The sequence below is a fragment of the Schistocerca nitens genome, chromosome 3 (assembly GCF_023898315.1).
Source record: "Schistocerca nitens isolate TAMUIC-IGC-003100 chromosome 3, iqSchNite1.1, whole genome shotgun sequence".
NCBI classification, from domain to species: domain Eukaryota; kingdom Metazoa; phylum Arthropoda; class Insecta; order Orthoptera; family Acrididae; genus Schistocerca; species Schistocerca nitens.
In genome coordinates, this window is record NC_064616.1 from 38,697,787 (window position 1) to 38,718,454 (window position 20,668).

Genomic DNA, 20,668 nt, shown 5'->3' on the forward strand with positions numbered 1-20,668 from the left:
ACTGTGGAGACCTCACGCCCCACGTGTTGAGCAATTCGGCGGTACGTCCACCCGGCCTCCCGCATGCATACTATACGCCCTCGCTCAAAGTCCGTCAACTGCACATACGGTTCACGTCCACGCTGTCGCGGCATGCTACCAGTGTTAAAGACTGCGATGGAGCTCCGTATGCCACGGCAAACTGGCTGACACTGACGGCGGCGGTGCACAAATGCTGCGCAGCTAGCGCCATTCGACGGCCAACACCGCGGTTCCTGGTGTGTCCGCTGTGCCGTGCGTGTGATCATTGCTTGTACAGCCCTCTCGCAGTGTCCGGAGCAGGTATGGTGGGTCTGACACACCGGTGTCAATGTGTTCTTTTTTCCATTTCCAGGAGTGTATATTTACGGCTGAACTTAAACTTTTTTTAAACACGCACATTAGAAAAGATAAATATTCCTCTCTTGCAACTGAAAGGAGAAAGTTTATAGGGTAAAACAATTTTATTTGATAAAACAAGTATCTCTCTCTTGCCTCTTCTTCTGTCCCCCACCCCCTCCCACAGCGTGTACAATCGCAAGATATTTCATTAACATTCAGTGCTCCTCACCCCATAGTCAACCAAGATACCTAAAGAAGAGCACCAATATGTTCACAGTTTCTTGTAAAAGCAACCCAGTACAAACGTTACTTCCTCAGATTTACAAATAAGGTAAAGGAGCATGAATTCTGTTGGTGCTGGACCATGAAGTTGTTTTTGTATGTCAATCCTTAAAACAGATGGAAATTAAAGTTCAGGAGTACACTATTTGTTAAGAAGTGTAATGCACAATTAATTGATTGCAGAAATCTCTCAGAACAATGTGTGTCGGTCAACTGCTGCCAATAGTTTCACATTTTCCTGTGTCAGGGAGACACCACCATTATGAGTATAATATAGATAGTCCCAGGTGCTAACACTTTGTACACATTTAAATTTTTTACATACAACTCTTTCACTAATAAGAAAGACTAGCTATGAAACCCGCTATGCATGTAACATAACACATTTTCAGATCCCTCAGTGATAAAAGGACTGTAGAATATACACTGACTGTGCAACAAATTAAAAATTAACCGACATTCAAATACAGCAGTATATGCTTTGCTAAGAAGTGTGATGAATTATGGATTTCACCGGTTGCACAAGTCACTCGATACAAAATGTGTTGCTCACTTACCAACTCAAGTGTCATGTTTTCTTGTTAAGAGGAAAAAAACACTACCATTATGAATGTAATGGAAAAGAAAACAATCTTATGTGATAACACTTCAGAATGTACACAATAAAAATTAAATTTTCACATCTTGCAGTGTAATGAAGAAACTTTATAAGCCAACACAATTTTAAGAAATAAAATACATATCTTTGTGTCTTTCTTCCTTCCTTCTGCCGCAATGTGTACAGAGACAAGAAATTTCATTTCATTAACTTCCAAAGCTCCAAATACCATAGATCAACCAAAAAACCTTCAGAAGAGCCCAATTGTGACCATAGTGTGTTGCAGAAGCAACACAGTGTACACTAACTTTCTTATAAAATGTATTAATAATGTATCAACAGCAACAGCTCTGTTGGTGTTGGACTAATGAAATTTAAGCATGGCAATATATACTTTGACAAGGGATTTAATGAATTACATACTGTACTGCTTGTGTAAGTCACTTGAACACTATGGGTTGAAAACTTATGGTGTAGTACAGCATAAATTTCATTTTCTTATCAGGGAGGACCATAATCATTACTGTAAAACAGAAGCAGAAATTTGTTTGTCCTAGTACTTCAAATAAATTTCATCTTTTGACCTACCACTCTTTTAGCAATATTTAACATAATCTTCTATCCATGTATGATATTTTCAGTGTCCTGAGTGGTAAGAGTTTAGAAAAAAAAGTTAATGCAATTTCCTTTTGTTTTAATAATAATAACACAATCACAATTACATTCATATGGGTCATTCCATGTTAAAGAGACTTTGTGACAAAAAAAATTAAAATGACAATATTACAAATATAACCTTAAAAATGCCAAGTTAAAAGTACATTTGTTCATTGCGAAATAATCATGAATATGAAAAAATGAAATTTCTACCTTCACTAAGTGTTTAAAGTGCACTACTCTATGGCACCACAGAGAGGTATCTTTTATGCTATTTCGAGATGAGTATTAGTTGTGTTATCTATAGCTGATTGTTCTATTGTTGCAAAAAAATATTGAAGTCAACGTTGTTATAGCTCATAATAATTCTTTTTGTTGAGGTAAGCTAATTGGATTTCTTTATTTTGTTGGTTTTATAATATATATGCAGCTTGTAACACCCATAACAAAAAAGATACAAAAGTTTAATTTCTAATCTAGTAAATTTATTCTGTACAATACCTTTCTGTGAAAGTGAGGTTATGCACATGTTTTTTTCAATATCATATCATTACGTGGCATTTTGAAATCTTATTTAACACTCTTATAGCTGTTACCGGTGTTACTAATTTTTGTTTCGGGTGTTACGTAACACATGCGTAACACCCGTAACTTGAATTGGAAGGTTTAATGCCACCTTCATCTTTAGTAGGCCTAGGAAAAAAGTTTTTTTACTATGTTTATTACATATGAAAACAGTTTTAAGCATGAAAACTAAAATTTTTATTCCTCTGCATACATTTGTTTAAGCACTACACCTAAATTATAAAAGTTAATTAGGGCATTAACATGACTCAACTGACATTCTCCTAAAAAGTTAATTAAGCCCAAAATTCTTTAGATTACATATAGTTTATGTTTTCCATTCTAACTTTTCCAAGAACAACAATATTGCTAACCCAAGTTTTAAATTTTATATAGGCCCAGTAAACTGCTTATTGAGGCAAATTCTAGTCATTCATAAGAGCCTATGTTTAACAATGTCTTTTACTTTTATCTCTCTGCACAGTGTTATGTTTATACATTAATAGGCCTACATTATCAGGATTTCTAATCTCTCTCTTCAAATGGACTTTGCAGAGAATTATGCTTTAATTTCACAAGATGAGGTACAGAGTGCACACTGGGCGGATTCACAAGTAACTATTTGCACTTTCTGGATTTGGTTTGCAAACCATGAAGTCAGATCCTATGCAATCATCAGTAACGACCTTTCACACAGAATATATTCTGTGTGGACTTTTCTTAAAACTGTTATAACAGAGATTAAAAAAGCATTTCCTAAAGTTAAAAGAGTTCAAAAATAAATATACTTTGTCCAATCTAAGTTATTTTGAGAGAGACTTTGGATTGACAGTTGAGTGGAATTTTTTTTGCCAGTTCACATGGTAAAGGTGCCATGGATGGCATTGGAGGTGCACTGAAGAGAAGTGTGTGGACAGGTGTTAGATCTAGGAAAGTTATTATTAACAACTCAATTGACTTTTATGACTACACTCTGAAGAATTTTTCTGAAAGTAAGGCACTGTGGGTTGGTAAGATAACAGTGGGGCATAACATTCCTATTTTGGATGAAAGGTGGAAAAATTTACAAACAATTCCTCAAAATCCAGGGCTGCCATCACTTTCAGCCTTATAACACAACTGATCTGCTGGTTTCAAAAACAGGAGAGTCATTAATGACAAGGGTGTCAGTATTTATTACTGAGGAGGCCAAAATTAAAACATTACACGCAAAAAGATGCATAAACTACTATGAAGTGTGCAGTTCTGATGATTCTGATCAGGAGACTGTTTCACTATCTGAATCACAAGACAATATTGGAAGTGCTTGTGAGTTAAGACTAACTAATAAAATTGAAAAGTCTGATTTAAAATTTGGGTTATTTGCCTTGGCTGACATTCCAAGTGACAAAAAGAAGCCAACCCTATCCAAAATTCAATACCGTTACTTGGGAATCTGCCAGAGTGAGGTTGATGAAGAGGAGGTTGTGAAAATACTGTTTCTGAAGTCAGTAGGAAAAAGTAAAACACTTTTTAAACTAGATGAAACTGATGTTTGTTTTGTGAAATTCAGTCAAGTACCATCTAAGGTAACAACACCAGAAATCAAACAACAAGGTTACCATTTGTACTATGAGTTCAATTTTGAGTTGGATGTTGCTGAAAAAGATGATTAAATGAAGTTTTTAAACCTATCAATAATAAGAAAGCATTTTTGTCATAAAATTATTAGGCCTACAAAATGAGGTAAATGTTAGGTAAGTAAGGATATCTTGGCCTAGTTGTACTATAAAACTGTAACAAAATTTTTTGTGTAATAAATACACTCCTGGAAATTGAAATAAGAACACCGTGAATTCATTGTCCCAGGAAGGGGAAACTTTATTGACACATTCCTGGGGTCAGATACATCACATGATCACACTGACAGAACCACAGGCACATAGACACAGGCAACAGAGCATGCACAATGTCGGCACTAGTACAGTGTATATCCACCTTTCGCAGCAATGCAGGCTGCTATTCTCCCATGGAGACGATCGTAGAGATGCTGGATGTAGTCCTGTGGAACGGCTTGCCATGCCATTTCCACCTGGCGCCTCAGTTGGACCAGCGTTCGTGCCGGACGTGCAGACCGCGTGAGACGACGCTTCATCCAGTCCCAAACATGCTCAATGGGGGATAGATCCGGAGATCTTGCAGGCCAGGGTAGTTGATTTACACCTTCTAGAGCACGTTGGGTGGCACGCGATACATGCGGACGTGCATTGTCCTGTTGGAACAGCAAGTTCCCTTGCCAGTCTAGGAATGGTAGAACGATGGGTTCGATGACGGTTTGGATGTACCGTGCACTATTCAGTGTCCCCTCGACGATCACCAGTGGTGTACTGCCAGTGTAGGAGATCGCTCCCCACACCATGATGCCGGGTGTTGGCCCTGTGTGCCTCGGTCGTATGCAGTCCTGATTGTGGCGCTCACCTGCACGGCGCCAAACACGCATACGACCATCATTGGCACCAAGGCAGAAGCGACTCTCATCGCTGAAGACGACACGTCTCCATTCGTCCCTCCATTCACGCCTGTCGCGACACCACTGGAGGCGGGCTGCACGATGTTGGGGCGTGAGCGGAAGACGGCCTAACGGTGTGCGGGACCGTAGCCCAGCTTCATGGAGACGGTTGCGAATGGTCCTCGCCGATACCCCAGGAGCAACAGTGTCCCTAATTTGCTGGGAAGTGGCGGTGCGGTCCCCTACGGCACTGCGTAGGATCCTACGGTCTTGGCGTGCATCCGTGCGTCGCTGCGGTCCGGTCCCAGGTCGACGGGCACGTGCACCTTCCACCGACCACTGGCGACAACATCGATGTACTGTGGAGACCTCACGCCCCACGTGTTGAGCAATTCGGCGGTACGTCCACCCGGCCTCCCGCATGCCCACTATACACCCTCGCTCAAAGTCCGTCAACTGCACATACGGTTCACGTCCACGCTGTCGCGGCATGCTACCAGTGTTAAAGACTGCGATGGAGCTCCGTATGCCACGGCAAACTGGCTGACACTGACGGCGGCGGTGCACAAATGCTGCGCAGCTAGCGCCATTCGACGGCCAACACCGCGGTTCCTGGTGTGTCCGCTGTGCCGTGCGTGTGATCATTGCTTGTACAGCCCTCTCGCAGTGTCCGGAGCAAGTATGGTGGGTCTGACACACCGGTGTCAATGTGTTCTTTTTTCCATTTCCAGGAGTGTATGTTTTCTTAAGTACATACTTTTATTCCAAATAGACTACAATACCAATTTCCTTGTTATGCAATTGTAATAGGTAGATTTATTCCTTCAAGAATCAAATCTGATGCATCTATGTAACACCCGTAACATTTAACGTAACACCCGTAACAGCAATATATATATATATATATATATATATATATATATATATATATATATATATATATATATATATATATATACTGAGTTATGATGTCCAAAAAAATAAAAATTTATATTTCAAAATAAAATTTGGGGCAATACCTCTTAACAGTTGTTTTACAAGAATAAAAGTTTCATCAAGTATGCAGAAATTAGAGAATTCCCTAACTCATAACAGGGGCCAGGTCTACTTTTGGTAACACCTGTAACACTAATTTTTTGATTGATAACCAGGAGAACAATAAAACAATTCCAGTATCAACATTTCTAACATGAAATATAATGTAAGCCTTAAAAGTTTTCAATATTAAATTCAATAAATATTTTCATTACATTATTTTTCCTGATTTTAAGGTGTGTACATGAAACACCCGTAATTATGGAACAGCCCATATATTTCTTAACTTAATGTCTGTACTTTCCTCTTCTTTTTAGCATTACTGCATTCATTAAATTTTTTCACATAATCATTGAGGAGAATATTTGTAGAAACAAGTAACAGCTCACTTAGTACTCTATCTTTACAGTGTCCTTTTTTACAAGTGAAGTGTGGTAGGAAGAAACCTAATGTGTTTACCCTGCTAGTTGTCAAATTAATTACAAGCTCTCTCTGATTGCCGTGTCTCAGGAATGCTGTCTCCCTGCTACTTTCAATTAGCTTCTGTACTTTTATGTAGTTGTACATGACAGCATTCATCATATCCAAGTGTGGGTACAGCAGGCCTCCCCTGTCCATAGCTGCTATTAAAGTATTATTACATGCACTGTTTTCAGGCAATGCTCCCCTGTCCAAAACCATGACTGAAGCACAAAATTCACACTTAAGTCTCTTTAGAGCAATCCGAGTACAATATCCATATAAATATGTAAGAAGAGGAAGCAGTTTCTCCACCTCCTTCACATCTGTAGGTGAATATTCAATGTGAATTGTGTCACTAACAGTAGATATCGATGATCCAGTAGTGGTTTCCAGATCAACTGGAAATGTAGGGAGATTATGTTCATCAGTATCTGTAAGAGAAACAGTTATATTCCCAAAGAAACTGGATTGCAATGGAAGGAGGTGTTGAAGTCTTATCTTACATTCAGTTTCAAAGACTTGTCTCAGTGATACTAAGTATTGTGAACCTGCATATGTTCTGTAATTGCCAAACCTTGCCTCAAGAGCATCTGTCTGTAATTTACCTGGCAAAAAGTACTTGAAGCCAAGTTCATTAATACAGTACTTGGCCATTTCAATTAGACCATGAGTGGTGTTTGATAGTGCCCAGTGGGTGTCTCGTGTAAGGCAGTTGTACTTTAACCCCATCTGGTCCCAAACATCTAGCCAGTTCAAAAACTTATTCAGAAACAAGAAATTATCCTCATCTCCTGTCACAGTCAGTGGATGCTTAAGTGAAATTTTTCAAACGTTCACCTTTGTATTTTGTTTGTACATTCACCACTGACCACCAGTTTTCAATTAAAGTAATAAAATCTGTAGTACTCTGATATTCATAGAGGTTGTGTTCCTCACCTAAAGTGAGAAGCCCCTGTACAACATATGGATTGAAAACATTTAATGCATATTTTACATTCTGCCTTTCAAAATTTGATGGACAGAGAGATTTCATACACAAGCCATAGGAGTACTTAATGATTGTTTTACTTTCCAAGGCATGGAGTTTCTTCAGAGTAGAAAATGAAGCAACTTTTAATGCCAAAGTTTTGTCCATGTTTTCAAAATTGGGATATGTGAGGACCTGCTGGGCATCTTTCTGGTTGATCTAATTGTTCCGAATGCATTTCAACACATGCACACTATCAATGATAAAAAATAATGGTGAACGAGGGTCTGAAGGATGGGGATAAACCACACTCTTTTTTAGTGGTGTTGAGAAATATGCCATACATTTTCTGTTTATGGAATTGTTATCAATCACAACACAAATCACTTTAAAACCAATACAGTGCAAGCCTGTTATAACATTTTTGACATATGTAAAAAGATCACATGCCTGAAGAGTGTTTACAGGAAGAATATGTACAACTTCTTTAAATGAAGACAAAAGGCTCTGGATCATGAAAACATATACAGAGCTAGCTGCAGTGGTACCATTGAATGCAGTTCCTAAAATATTGCCTCCCTTATAGTCCAGGTATGGTTTGATGTGCATTTCATCTATCATTAATGAGACAACATGGTCCTCTGTCCTTAAATAACTAAACTTCTGTTTAACATAAGCAAGAAAGTTATCTTCCACCTGTTCCTTCTGAGGGCTTGCACCAAACTTTAAACATATCTTCTGAAGTGTACGAGGATGTGGCACAGACATGTAATGAGACTTTCTCATAAACTTATATGCATGTGGGGAAATTGAAAATAATATGGCACAAAAAACAATAAATTCAGGAGAATACCTCAAGCGTCCTTGGGCTACAGGCAACAGCCTAACTTGTTCCATTAGAAATTCTATACTTCTCTCTTTTCCTTCTGTAACTTTACTAACGTTTTGCAACACATCACAGATTATATTAATGTTGTCCTGTGTACTTTGAACATTGGCACCTATGGACAGTGGTAGTTCCAAAATATTATTCACTTGACCAATATCCTGAATCTTTTTCGGAAAAATGTGACTCCCTACAGTTTTTAAGGCTGTTTGTTCTTTAAAAACATTTATCTCTAAATCATAAGTTATACAAGCGGACACTGATAAAAATGGCACAAAATTTGAAGTGTCAATAAAAGCAAATAACACACATTCCTTTTTCTTAACCACAGTCCAACATTCACTACATGTTTCCCGTTCCAAACAGTCCATAAGTTCGCTAAATGTTGTGAATCTTCTCCTTTCCTCAAACATTTTATATGTACACAAGGATTCAGATATTGCAGCAGACACAGCGCTGTTGTCCAATCTTATTCTTCTTGCCTCTAGGTCTTCTCGTTTATTCTGTACCACTGTCAGGTATTGAGGACAGTTGGGAAAAATTGATGGCACAGATTGAGCTCTAAGTCGCGGTGTGTAGAGTGGAGCCACTATTTTCCGTCCAGTTGTCTCGTCAAAGCACTCTGTATGTTTCAGAACATCCTCTTTTGGAAAGTGTAGTTCACATACCTGAAAATAATTTCGAAAATAATGACTGAAGTTGAAGACTAATTCGATTGTGTTAGAGCTTATACACATCGTACAATTATTTTCAATGGAAATCTTTCTACAAAATGGTTCAAATGGCTCTGAGCACTATGGGACTCAACTGCTGCGGTCATAAGTCCCCTAGAACTTAGAACTACTTAAACCTAACTAACCTAAGGACAACACACACATCCATGCCCGAGGCACGATTCGAACCTGCGACCGTGGCGGTCGCGCGGTTCCAGACTGTAGCGCCAGAACCGCTCGGCCACCAGCGGCCGGCAAATCTTTCTACAACCTGAATTGTCACAACACAGCTAACTGTATGATCTTTACTCTGAAAAGCAGTATTTGCCTCCATGCAGGTCAAATAAATCGTGCCTTCGAGTAAATAAAAAATAATGTAGAAAACGCGATTTCGTCTATTCAAGTGTGCATACTAGTTGCTGAACTGACCGGTCAAAATTCGTTTACTACGTAAGACTGAAGACAGAAAACCAGTAGTGGTGCCTGGGTACAATATCGTACAGGTCTTCAAAAGGTATAGATAAAGAATATAGAACTATAAAAACTGAAAACATGGAACGCTATCGGATTTACTTACTTTGGAATACTTGGTTGGTGAAAATGCATCCCTGTGAATGGCGGCAATCCACTTACGACGAAGGTTTTCGTCGTTAGGAAACGAAAACACATGGACCTTAGGTCCATTTGGATAATTCCCGTTACAGCGAGGAACACAGCACTTGTACACCATGGTGAAAACTCTCACTATAACTGCTGTAGTGGAAAACACACAATAAGTTACACAAAAGGAACGGCACTGCACAGCTAACACTCACGATCGTACGCCATGTGGCTTGCCTAGCCGTTGTGACGTCACTAACGATTGATGACGTAGCGCCCGGGCCTTCCTTTGAGTCGGTGTTGACTGAGGACGGTACAGATTTCGAGGACGCCCCACTCCAGTCTCGTTCTTCTGACACAGCGTTGACAGAAGATGCACTTTCTGGTGGTAATGAGTTGTCTACTGATGTTGTGATTGCAGTATTACCAGAGAGGATGTAGCTGCTTCTGTTGATGTTGAAATGTGCGTTCAATCTGCATCCCCCACATCACCCGTGGACGTGACGTTCCCCGTGGGTTCAGTTGTTCCCGCAGAGACGTCGCCTGCTGGCCAATCTTTTCGGTGTTCTATTGCAATACCACCCCTCCTCCACGCTGAGACGGTCGAGCAACAGGATTCTACGGGTTCTCTTCCTGATGTTCAGGAGATGCCACCCGACACCGGCACTGCATTCCCTGTCTCTTCTGTACCTGATGTTGCTGTTGGTCGTTCTGAGTTGTGCTTCCCGATTTCCGGAAATCGGAGCTTGATGTGCCCCCAACCCCTCCACATCAAGAGTGTGTGTTTTCAAGGAGTGGTGTGAAACAGCGTTTTCAACCTGCCCGTGCCGCGGCGCTTCGTGAAAAGAAAAGCGAGGATCCCTCGGCGTCAGATGGGGAGGACTAGCATTATGCCTTCTTTTCCCAGCCTACGGACGTTGAGGAGAGACGGACGTGATAGTGAATTTTCCTTAATGTTGTTTTATTGACCTTACCTGTGTTAACGGATGTAGGCGTATACATTTCTAACCCTCAATGTTAATAGGATACGTTCCCAATTACGGCTTGCTGCGCTACGCCAGTTTATTTACGATTCCCAAGCTGATATCGTGTGTTTACAAGACGTATTATTTGATATTTTTGTATTCCTGGATATTCTATGTTTTCTCAATGTCGCGCCTGAAAATTCTACCGGTATGGCTTTGCTTTACCGAGAAGGAATCCGGCCGACTGACTTCGAAACGCTAGATGATGGTCACGGTATAGGCTGTAATTTTTATGATCTCACCTTAATTTTTCTTTACGCTCCATCTGGATCCGGTCTTTCCGCGCGCGCGGTTTTATAAGGAAGAAGTTGTTTATTTACTCCGATGGAACCCGAGGTTTTGTTAGTGGGCGATTTTAACTGCGTCTTACGCCTTGTAGATCAGACCCCCAGTTATACATTTTGTCGTGAACTTAATGATATGGTGACGTCCTTGCATCTCCAGGATGCTTGGGTTTGCAGATATCAAATGGTTCAAATGGCTCTGAGCACTATGGGACTCTCCTGAGGTCCAGTCCCCTAGAACTTAGAACTACTTAAACCTAACTAACCTAAGGACATCACACACATCCATGCCCGAGGCAGGACTCGAACATGCGACCGTAGCAGTCGCGCGGTTCCAGACTGTAGCGCCTAGAACCGCTCGGCCACACCGGCCGGCTTGCAGATATCCTACATTGGTGCGGTTTTAAGTTTTTTACTGCTACTTCAAGTAGCCGATTGGACCGCTTTTATTTATCTGCCCCCATATGTAGTCAGCTTCTATCGATTGATGTAATTTCTGCCAGTTTCACTGATCACTGTGCTGTTTCAATGGCTTTTAACCATGTCCCGCAGCGGGTCCATCTTTGACGCCCTTCATGGAAGCTAGACCCTCTGCACCTCACGTACCCCTCTCTGGAAGGCATCATCGCAGACGTATGGCGGCGGACAATCCAGTCACAGACGTGTTATTCCTCACTTCTAGAATGGTGGGTTACCTTTGCTAAACCCCGGATTCGAAATACTCTCAAGCATTTTAGCGCTGAAAAAGCTGCTGAAATAAGGCGCACTGGGGAATTTTATTGTGCAGTCCTTCGCGACCTTACGATAATGCTCGTGATGCCCACTTGAGGGTCGTCGACGTCCACCGTGTGAAGGCAAAACTTCTCCAACTCAAACGTAGGCAAATGGATGGGGTCCGACTGCATTCCCAGCCTCGTTCAATCGTACAGGATGAGTTGACCTCTCTCTAGCATCTTCTCCGGCTTCACAAGCGATCTCAAAGGACGTGTCTTTCTACCATTCGTTCTCTATATGGGCGTGAGTGGTCCTCCCAATCTCATATCATGCGTGAACTTTACCAGTACTATTCCGAGCTTTATGCTAAAGTGGATTCAGGCGATCCACCGTCTGTTGATTTCACCTCCCTCCTTGATCGTGTTGTTACGCCAGCTCTCCAGGAAGAGTTTTTCTCTGTATTCCATCGCGATGATATACTTGACATTGTGGCTCGTTGTCCCTCCCACAAATCACCTGGCCCCGATGGCCTTCCCAAAGAATTTTATATTCGATTTTGGCCCCTAATAGGAGATACGATAACTTACATGGTGAATGAAGCGTTCCACGGAGACCTTCCCCCCCCCCCCCCCCCCAGATTTAAGGCTGCTAAAATTGTACTGGTCCCCAAAAAGCCGGGACTTTTGCGTGTGGATCAGGTCCGTCCGACAACCCTCTTCAACTATGATTATAAAATAGTGGCGCGAGCGGTCAATAGCCGACTATCGGTATTATTGACTACCATCATCGCGAGTCATCAAAGTTGTCTTCCGGGTCGTACTCTCCTGACTCCCGTTGCTGAATGTCGTGATTTAATTTCCATTCCTTCCACCATTCCCGTGCCAAGCGCTTTGCTTTTCATTGATTTTCACCAAGCGTTCGACCGCGTCAATCATGGGTTCCTTATGCGAGTATTGACGACTGTTGGTTTTAACGATGCTGCACGACGGCTGTTTAGCTCTCTAATCAGTGGTATTCGGGCGTCCATTGACGTAAATGGCCGTCTTGCTTCCCTCATCGCGGTGTGTCAGGGCGTCCTTCAAGGGAGTCCATTATCTATGTCGCTCTACGTGCTGTTTCTGGAGCCATTATTGCAAACTATAGCTGCTCGTTTGAGTGGCTGGTCGCTGCTGGGAGACAGGTTTACCGTTCGTGCATATGCTGATGACGTTATGGTTCTTCTCCGTACCCATGATGATATACTACTGCTGAAGGAAGTTTTGGATGCCTTTTGTCGTCTTACTGGAGCGCGGATCAATGACCAGAAATGTCGTTTACTCAGTTTGCGAGGATTTGACGCTGTTGAAACTCCTTGGGCTCTGAAGGTTACCCGATACGATCGTTGGGTGTTATAATTGACAGTTGTCCGCTAAAGATAGCTACGATAAACTGGAAGTCTGTCACGGATAAGATTCAGAGTGCAATCATTGAACACGTGCGTCGCTCCCTGTCACTTCTTCATAAGATTCAGGCCATGGAAACGTTTGTGTTAAGTAAGGTTTATTTTATTGCACAAATCTTTCCACTTCCTGCGATGATGTCCCGCAAGTTGCAAAGTTTAACTGGCAGGTTTTTCTGGCGCCACTCTGTATCTCGCGTGCATTATGGGGTCATGGCGCGGCCCCGTTTGCCGGGAGGTTTGGGCCTCCCTGACATTCGGGTTAAGGCTTCTGCCTTATTCATCCGTCGCACCCTTTTAACGTGTCAACGCGCCTCCCAGTCACTTACAGCTCGCCTTTATGACTGTATCCGACCGACGAGGTTAACACCTCCAGTAGATATTGGTAGGATTAGTTATAAATTACGGCACGTTAAGGAATTTTTTCTTGAGGTCGGTTGTTTAGGAGTAAATATCCTTTCCCAAGCGAATCTCACCCTAAAAATGCTGTTAAGCCGCTGGCCAGTTCCTCATAGTGTTCCCTCTGTGGAGGCCCTGTCGCCAGAAACGAACTGGAAGATTGTTTGGTCTAACATCAGCCTCCCAATTTTCCCGATGGAAGTGGCGTCCTCGTGGTACCAAGTTGTTCATGATATTGTACCTACCAACGTGCGACTTTTCGTATTGGCTTCAGTGTAACGGATCGCTGCAATTGTTGCCATGAAACTGATACATTATCTCATCGGTAGATTTCCTGCGGTCATGACCATTGGAGATGGCTTCGCCGACAACTGGCTTTTCTCCTCAGGACGTCGGAGGCGGCTATCTCGGGGGAGATTCTCGTGCGTCCCGATTCAACTTTCTTTCCTCGATCGAAGAACAATACCATCATATGGCTTGTTGGTCATTATGTCCACTACGTGATGGTGAGTGGATATGACGCAGATCCGTGTGCCTTTTCCCAATATATGGCCACCGCATATTGGACGTGGCTCAGGATGCCCCGTTATTGTGAATTTTTTTCTAATATGTTGTATCTTGTTTTTCATCGACAAGGCGTTGGAAGTGAAGGAAGAAAGAATGTGTGGGCACGTTAAAATTGACACCCTATTCCTTCCTATACGTTTTTCTGATTTCACCCTTTTGTTCTTGTCGAAGTGACTTCTTTTTTTTTATTTTAATTGATTACCTTCAATAAGTACTTTGGAAAAAAAGGGTGAATATTTTCGTTTTTTGAAGAAATACACTGCCATTTGAGTGGATATTTCAGTGTGTTTCCTGTGTCGGAAAAAAAATTGGTCGCAGTATTGTACTGTGGGGTGAGCGAGCAGTGTAAGAAAAAAGATCGAAATGCCAATGGTTCGCGTCTCGCCACATCTAATTTTTTTTCCTAACATTCGCGTTATAGGTTCTGACGCATTATTATTAGTTTAATATTTGTAAAATAAAAAAAAGTGGTAATGGCCGTGCATTCTAAACTTATAGTCGCGTGTTCGCGTCCGACTGCATCTCTTGCTTTTTTCAACCACACTTCGGCCATCTCTATGGTTAAAAAAAAAAAAAAAGTGGATAGCGCGCGGGAATGCGAGATGAAAGGACACGGTTTCGCGCACAGGTGGGTGCAAGAATTTCTTTTTTTCCTCTCCATATTAAAAAAAAATACAAAGGTCTCGGGTTCGATCCCTGATCAGTCCCCAGATTTTTATGTGCCATTTTACACTTATTTCCCCTCGGGCAGTGTTTGTTGATGTGAAAAATGCCGAGTTGTGCTGCGGTCCGAAAGCCACGTTAAACTGTAGGTTCCCCTATTAACTGGCTAGGTAAGTCAACTCAAAGGTTGGAGGAAAGCAACGGCATACCACCTCCAACAAGACCGTGCCTATTAAAGCGCTGTGGTGTTCAAACCAATCTTCCAACTGATGACTGCTTTACTTTACTATGGGTTCCAAAGTTAATGATTTTTGGGTTATTAACATTTTTGTGTTTTCATTCTGTAGCTTTGAGACCAGTAAACGTAAGTAACCGGCCGAGCACTGTCACCGTCCGAGTTGTCAAGGTGGTAGACGGCGATGCTGTCGACCCCAGTTACAATCTTGGTCATGGCTATGTTTCTGTCGAATACCTCTATGCGCCTTTCTGTGTATTTCAAGACATACTTTTATACACTTGGTACGCATCCAAATTGATATCTGATAGAGCTGTATTTAGCAACATGAATCAGATATGTTTTCCGAGCAACATATCGGTCAACGTATCAGTGCAGCGAGATTTCGTTTGTGTGTTGCTTGCTTCTGTGATGGGTTTCACCCCACTGAATGCGAGTAAGGTCACGAATAGACTGTCAATAATTGGAATTACGCAATAATACACTTAAAAGGTGTATTTTTGCATTATATATCCCAATGAAAATAACTGTAAACAGATTATATGCCGCCGGCCGAAGTGGCCGTGCGGTTAAAGGCGCTGCAGTCTGGAACCGCAAGACCGCTACGGTCGCAGGTTCGAATCCTGCCTCGGGCATGGATGTTTGTGATGTCCTTAGGTTAGTTAGGTTTAACTAGTTCTAAGTTCTAGGGGACTAATGACCTCAGCAGTTGAGTCCCATAGTGCTCAGAGCCATTTGAACCATTTTTTGATTATATGCCTACTTGCTTATTACTCGCGCTTCTCGATGCTTTCCTCAAAAAATAAAAATAGAGAGAGAGAGAGAGAGAGAGAGAGGACAGAGGACAGAAATTTATTTCAAATATCACAAATATCAGCTCAGTGATGCCATGTTCGTTTCGTGATGTAAAGCAAGGATAGTTGATAGGTAATATCTCGTTGTACTAGCGATATGTATGGCTACAGGGTTCTTTCTTTTCTCTCTGCAAACAACCAGAACAGAATTCAGTAACAAAGTGGTAAGAACACCTATGCAGTGCGCCAATTAAGCACTCAGCCTTTCTTGCTTATTTTGTTAATCGTTAACAATTGTCTGTAATGCAGTACACATCCTTAATTACTAATTTGTTATTACTACCATTGTTATTGTTATGCGTCACCTCACAACAGCTTTCCCATCACTCATTGCTGCCGATGCACGTAACAAATGGATCAGGATGAATGGAATGTGGGATATTTCGTCACGGAGAATATACACATTTATGTCGGCGCCTTGTGTTCAGGGTAACATGAAAATCTCAGTAAGAGGAGACGACAAATGGGATGCCGGTGATGCAGGCAATAATACCCAACTATTTCTGTCGAATTAACACCATGACGACAGACAAATTGGCGTCTCAGTGTATTTTGATTATAATTAGTTAGCCTTCTTGCGAAGGAAGGTATGTAGCCATTGTACACGATTGCTGGCAGCGATATTCAGGATAATGCAGTTTCGGAAGAAGAGTGGGCTCCGCACGGCTACGTGGCGCTACTGAGAAGGAAGACCATTGTGTTCGACGTAGAGACCTGGCGCATCGTACTCCATCTACAGCAGCAGTTGGCACCACAGTGACACAACAACTGTTATAAATCGGTACTTCAAGAACAAATCGGAGCCAGACGTGATGTAGCGTGCATTCCACTGATCCCAAACCACCACCATTTGCGACTGCAGTTGTGTCAAACGAGAGCTTATTGGAGGGTAGGGTGGAGGTCTGTTGTATTTTCTGAAGAAAGATGGTTCTGCCTCGGTGCCAGTGATGGCCGTGTGTCGGTTAGAAGGAGGCCAGTTGAGGGGTGCAGTCAATCTTTCTCGGTACTAGACACATTGAACCAGCAGGCGAAATTATGATATGGAGTGTGATTTCCTATGAAAACAGGAACAGTGTCGTCGTTATCCTACGCAGCATGACTGCAGGGTGCGTTTTCCCACAGGATAACGCTCGCTCATATACCTCTGTTGTAACCCAACACGCTCTATAGAGTGTCGACATGTTGGCTTGGCCTGCTCGATCGCCAGATTTGTCTCCAATCGAGAACATATGGGAGATCATCAGACAACAACTCCAGCCTCATCCACAAACAGCATAAACCGTCCCTGTGTAGACCGACCAAATGAAAGAGCCATGGAACTTCATCCCATAAACTGCCATCCAGCGCCTGTACAACGCAATGTACGCACGTTTGCATACATGCATTCAACAGACTGGCGTTTACAGCGGTGATTAATACACCAGCATTTCACATTTGCTATGGCTTATCTCACGGTGGTGGTGGTTGTTAGTGTTTAACGTCCCGTCGACAACGAGGTCATTAGAGACAGAGCGCAAGCTCGGGTTAGGGAAGGATTGGGAAGGAAATCGGCCGTGCCCTTTCAAAGGAACCATCCCGGCATTTGCCTGAAACGATTTAGGGAAATCACGGAAAACCTAAATCAGGATGGCTGGAGACGGGATTGAACCGTCGTCCTCCCGAATGCGAGTCCAGCGTGCTAACCACTGCGCCACCTCGCTCGGTACTTATCTCACGCTTATATCTGTGATCTTACCATGTTAATCATGTTACGTAGACAAACGTAGCCTGAATAATTCATTACTTTTTTTTCATTCAGTATATAAACGTTCTCCGAGGCACTTTTAATGACTAAATCACTTTTCAAAGGCGTAGTACCAGAACTTGTAAAACACACATTTTGTCCACATGAAAGCTGACTGGGAACTGCGTAGTGATCTAGCTTCAGTGTTTTGCGCCTGGTCGATTTAATCAACCAATGACTAAGAATATTTTATAAAGTTCTAATTAAAATGGGGATTGATTTTGTAGTTACTGATATCATGGTTAGGAAGCTGTCAGTGTGGATAATGTCGACACTTTAGTTGGAGTCGCGTATAAACATTTAAAGAGTTAGTATATGTAAACAAAGTTATGCGTTTGTCACCAAGCCACGCAGTGTAAATCATCGTATTTTCAGTATGCTCCAGTATGACACGGCTCCTGCTTGGGCCTCCGTTCTCACGCTCCGTGACCATCTGTCACTTTATGGGGTGGGGAGTGCTACCTATCTAAACTACTTGCTGACGTACAGCAGCTTAAGCCTTTCTACACTGAATGATGAAATGTAATAAAACATGGGTCGACATGGAGCATAAATGCCACAGGACAATCAGTACAAATATCTTGCGTGAACATTTCAAGCGATAAAAATCAGTTCAATTCCATCGTGAAGTTCGGGATCTACTCCGAAACGAGCAAGTCCGCTTAGGATCAAACAGACTCTCCTTCAGTCATATTATATCCTTATAATAACATAGCCTATAGAACTCCACAACAACCAAATAGATCGGCAACAAATTGCAAGCAGCAGAAATGAAGTTCTTACGAGCTCTGATCCAAAAAACTAGGAAGGATAGTGTAAGAAATGAAAGAATAAGGAAAGTAGCTGGAGTGTGCATATCCTTGAAAGAGAAAGTGAAAAGGGTCGGCCATCTCAAACGAATGGAAGAAGAAAGGACCGTAAAAAATGGTTACACGCAGATGTGAATGCTAGAAGATCGATAGGAACACCAAGGAAGAGACGTCTGAACTAAGTGAAGGAGGGAGTTGCAGGGATACAGTCCCGAGAGAAGAACAGTACATGGATAGGCACAAGTGGAGAGCGCTCTTAAACCACACCCAGGCAGCTGTAATGGCAATCCGATGATGATAATGGAGGCTTACCGACAACCTTTCTTCCCATCCACCTTTTGTGATTGGAACAGGAGTGGGGAAGGCGGGGGGTGAAATTATCCTGGTAGCACAGGAACGTTCTGCCACACAGATATGTGTGTTGCAGGCCCGGCGCTGGACGACACGTGGCTGCTGGTGCTGGTGTCCTCGTGCGCGGGCGTGCTGCTGCTCGGCGCCCTGCTCGCCTTGCTGCTCCTCAAGTGCAAACTGTACGTACAACACCACTTTTCTGTAACCAGCTTGCTGTCTTTCTCATTATTATTTCACATACAATACTGCCCATTAAAATTGCAGCGCTAGATAGGATAGCAAATAACGAAATTTTGCGCCTTGTTGCGTGTAGTAGAAGAGCGCAAAATTAAATATGTGATAGATATTGAGATGTACAGTGTGTAAAATTTACTACACAGAGCTACAAACTATGATAGAAAACGCGGCCCTAATCCGGCTGGTCCCGGCGGAGGTTCGAGTCCTCCCTCGGGCATGGGTGTGTGTGTTGGTCCTTAGGATAATTTTAGGTTAAGTAGTGTGTAAGCTTAGGGACTGATGACCTTAGCACTTAAGTCCCGTAAGATTTCACACACATTTTTTTTTTCTAACAATCCGGCTGGGCATCGAGTGGAACTGAGTTTGGACGGCAGATATTGGGACGTCACTCCACGCTTCTTCATCTCTGTGCCAGTGTTGATCAATCATAGAGGCTGGCGAGAGGTGGCCCATAGCAGCCCACGACCAGATGCATTCAATGGGTGAGAGGCCTGGAGAACGCACTGGCCGGGAAAATAGTTGACTGTCCTCTGTATCGAGGTAAGCCAGGACAGCACTGGCAACGTACCTTAAGTATCGGGCACTGCCACCAGCCTAAACACGTCAAAAATGTAATGCCTGCTGTCCAAATTACTGGCTACGCGAATCAGAGGTGACTGTGTTGTGTGCCCAACGGTACCCCATAGCATTAAGCCATGTGATGTGCTGGGTTTTAATGGTTCCAATGGCTCAGAGCACTATGGGACTTAACATCTGAGGGTATCTGTCCCCTAGAACTTAGAACTACTTAAACCTAACTAACCTAAGAACATCCATGTCCGAGGCAGGATTCGAACCTACAACCGCGGTCGCGCGATTCCAGACTGGAGCGCCTAGAACCACTCGGCCACTTCGGCCGGCCATGTGCTGGGCTCAGATGATGAAGACGAATGCCACGTTCGTTCTCCTCAGAGGCTCCACACACGGATACTTCCATCACGCTGCTGTACACAGAATCGACATTGGTCCGAAAAGACGACGTCGTGCTACTGCTCTGTACAGCGTTGTCGTTGGGCGCACCATTGTCAGTGCGTCTCTCTACCGCTGCATTGAGGGAAGCTGCAAGGATGGTCGCTGTGTTTTAGACGCCGTCACACTGTTCCTGCAGATACTTATCTTCCTATAAACTAGCGCATTTCCTAACTCAAGATACGTCACGTGCCTGTACAATCTCGCACGGCCAAGCGAAAAATATGTCTCTCCTTTCGAGCGCTAGTCCCGTGGAGCCGTTAAGATAAGAGCATGGCGTTGAGTATGGCTCTCCAGAACACATCGATACCAAATTCGAATGACAATGAAGCGACCCTGGCCGACGAGAACAGAAATACCACGGAACGACATACTGCAATCTCCATAGTTCACAATCTTTCCGATGTCGCGTGCCAACACTTGCTCCTAGACGTCTTTCCTATGGCGTATAACACAATCTTCTCTCAAACAAACAACGTTCAAATGCGATTTCTGAATGAAAAGCCCGTTGCATAATTTTTAATTATATACAAAATGTACACTGATGAGCCAAAACATTATGACCACCTGCTTAATAGCTTGTTTGTCCGACCTTGGAATGAAATACACCACTTATTCCGTGTATCAGTTTATTAGTAGGATTGTGGAGGTATGTGACATTAAACGTCTACGCACAGGTCATGTAATTC

At 42.7% G+C, this 20,668-nt stretch overlaps 1 protein-coding gene across 1 annotated transcript in view; it reads left to right on the top strand.

Annotated features, from left to right (window-relative positions):
* Positions 1–20,668, top strand: part of LOC126248372 (uncharacterized) — a 148,665-nt gene that overhangs the window by 45,808 nt on the left and 82,189 nt on the right. Inside the window, exon 2 of the mRNA XM_049949301.1 lies at positions 18,811–18,913. Coding sequence (XP_049805258.1) covers positions 18,811–18,913 — 103 coding nt within the window. The remainder of the gene's footprint in view (positions 1–18,810; positions 18,914–20,668) is intronic.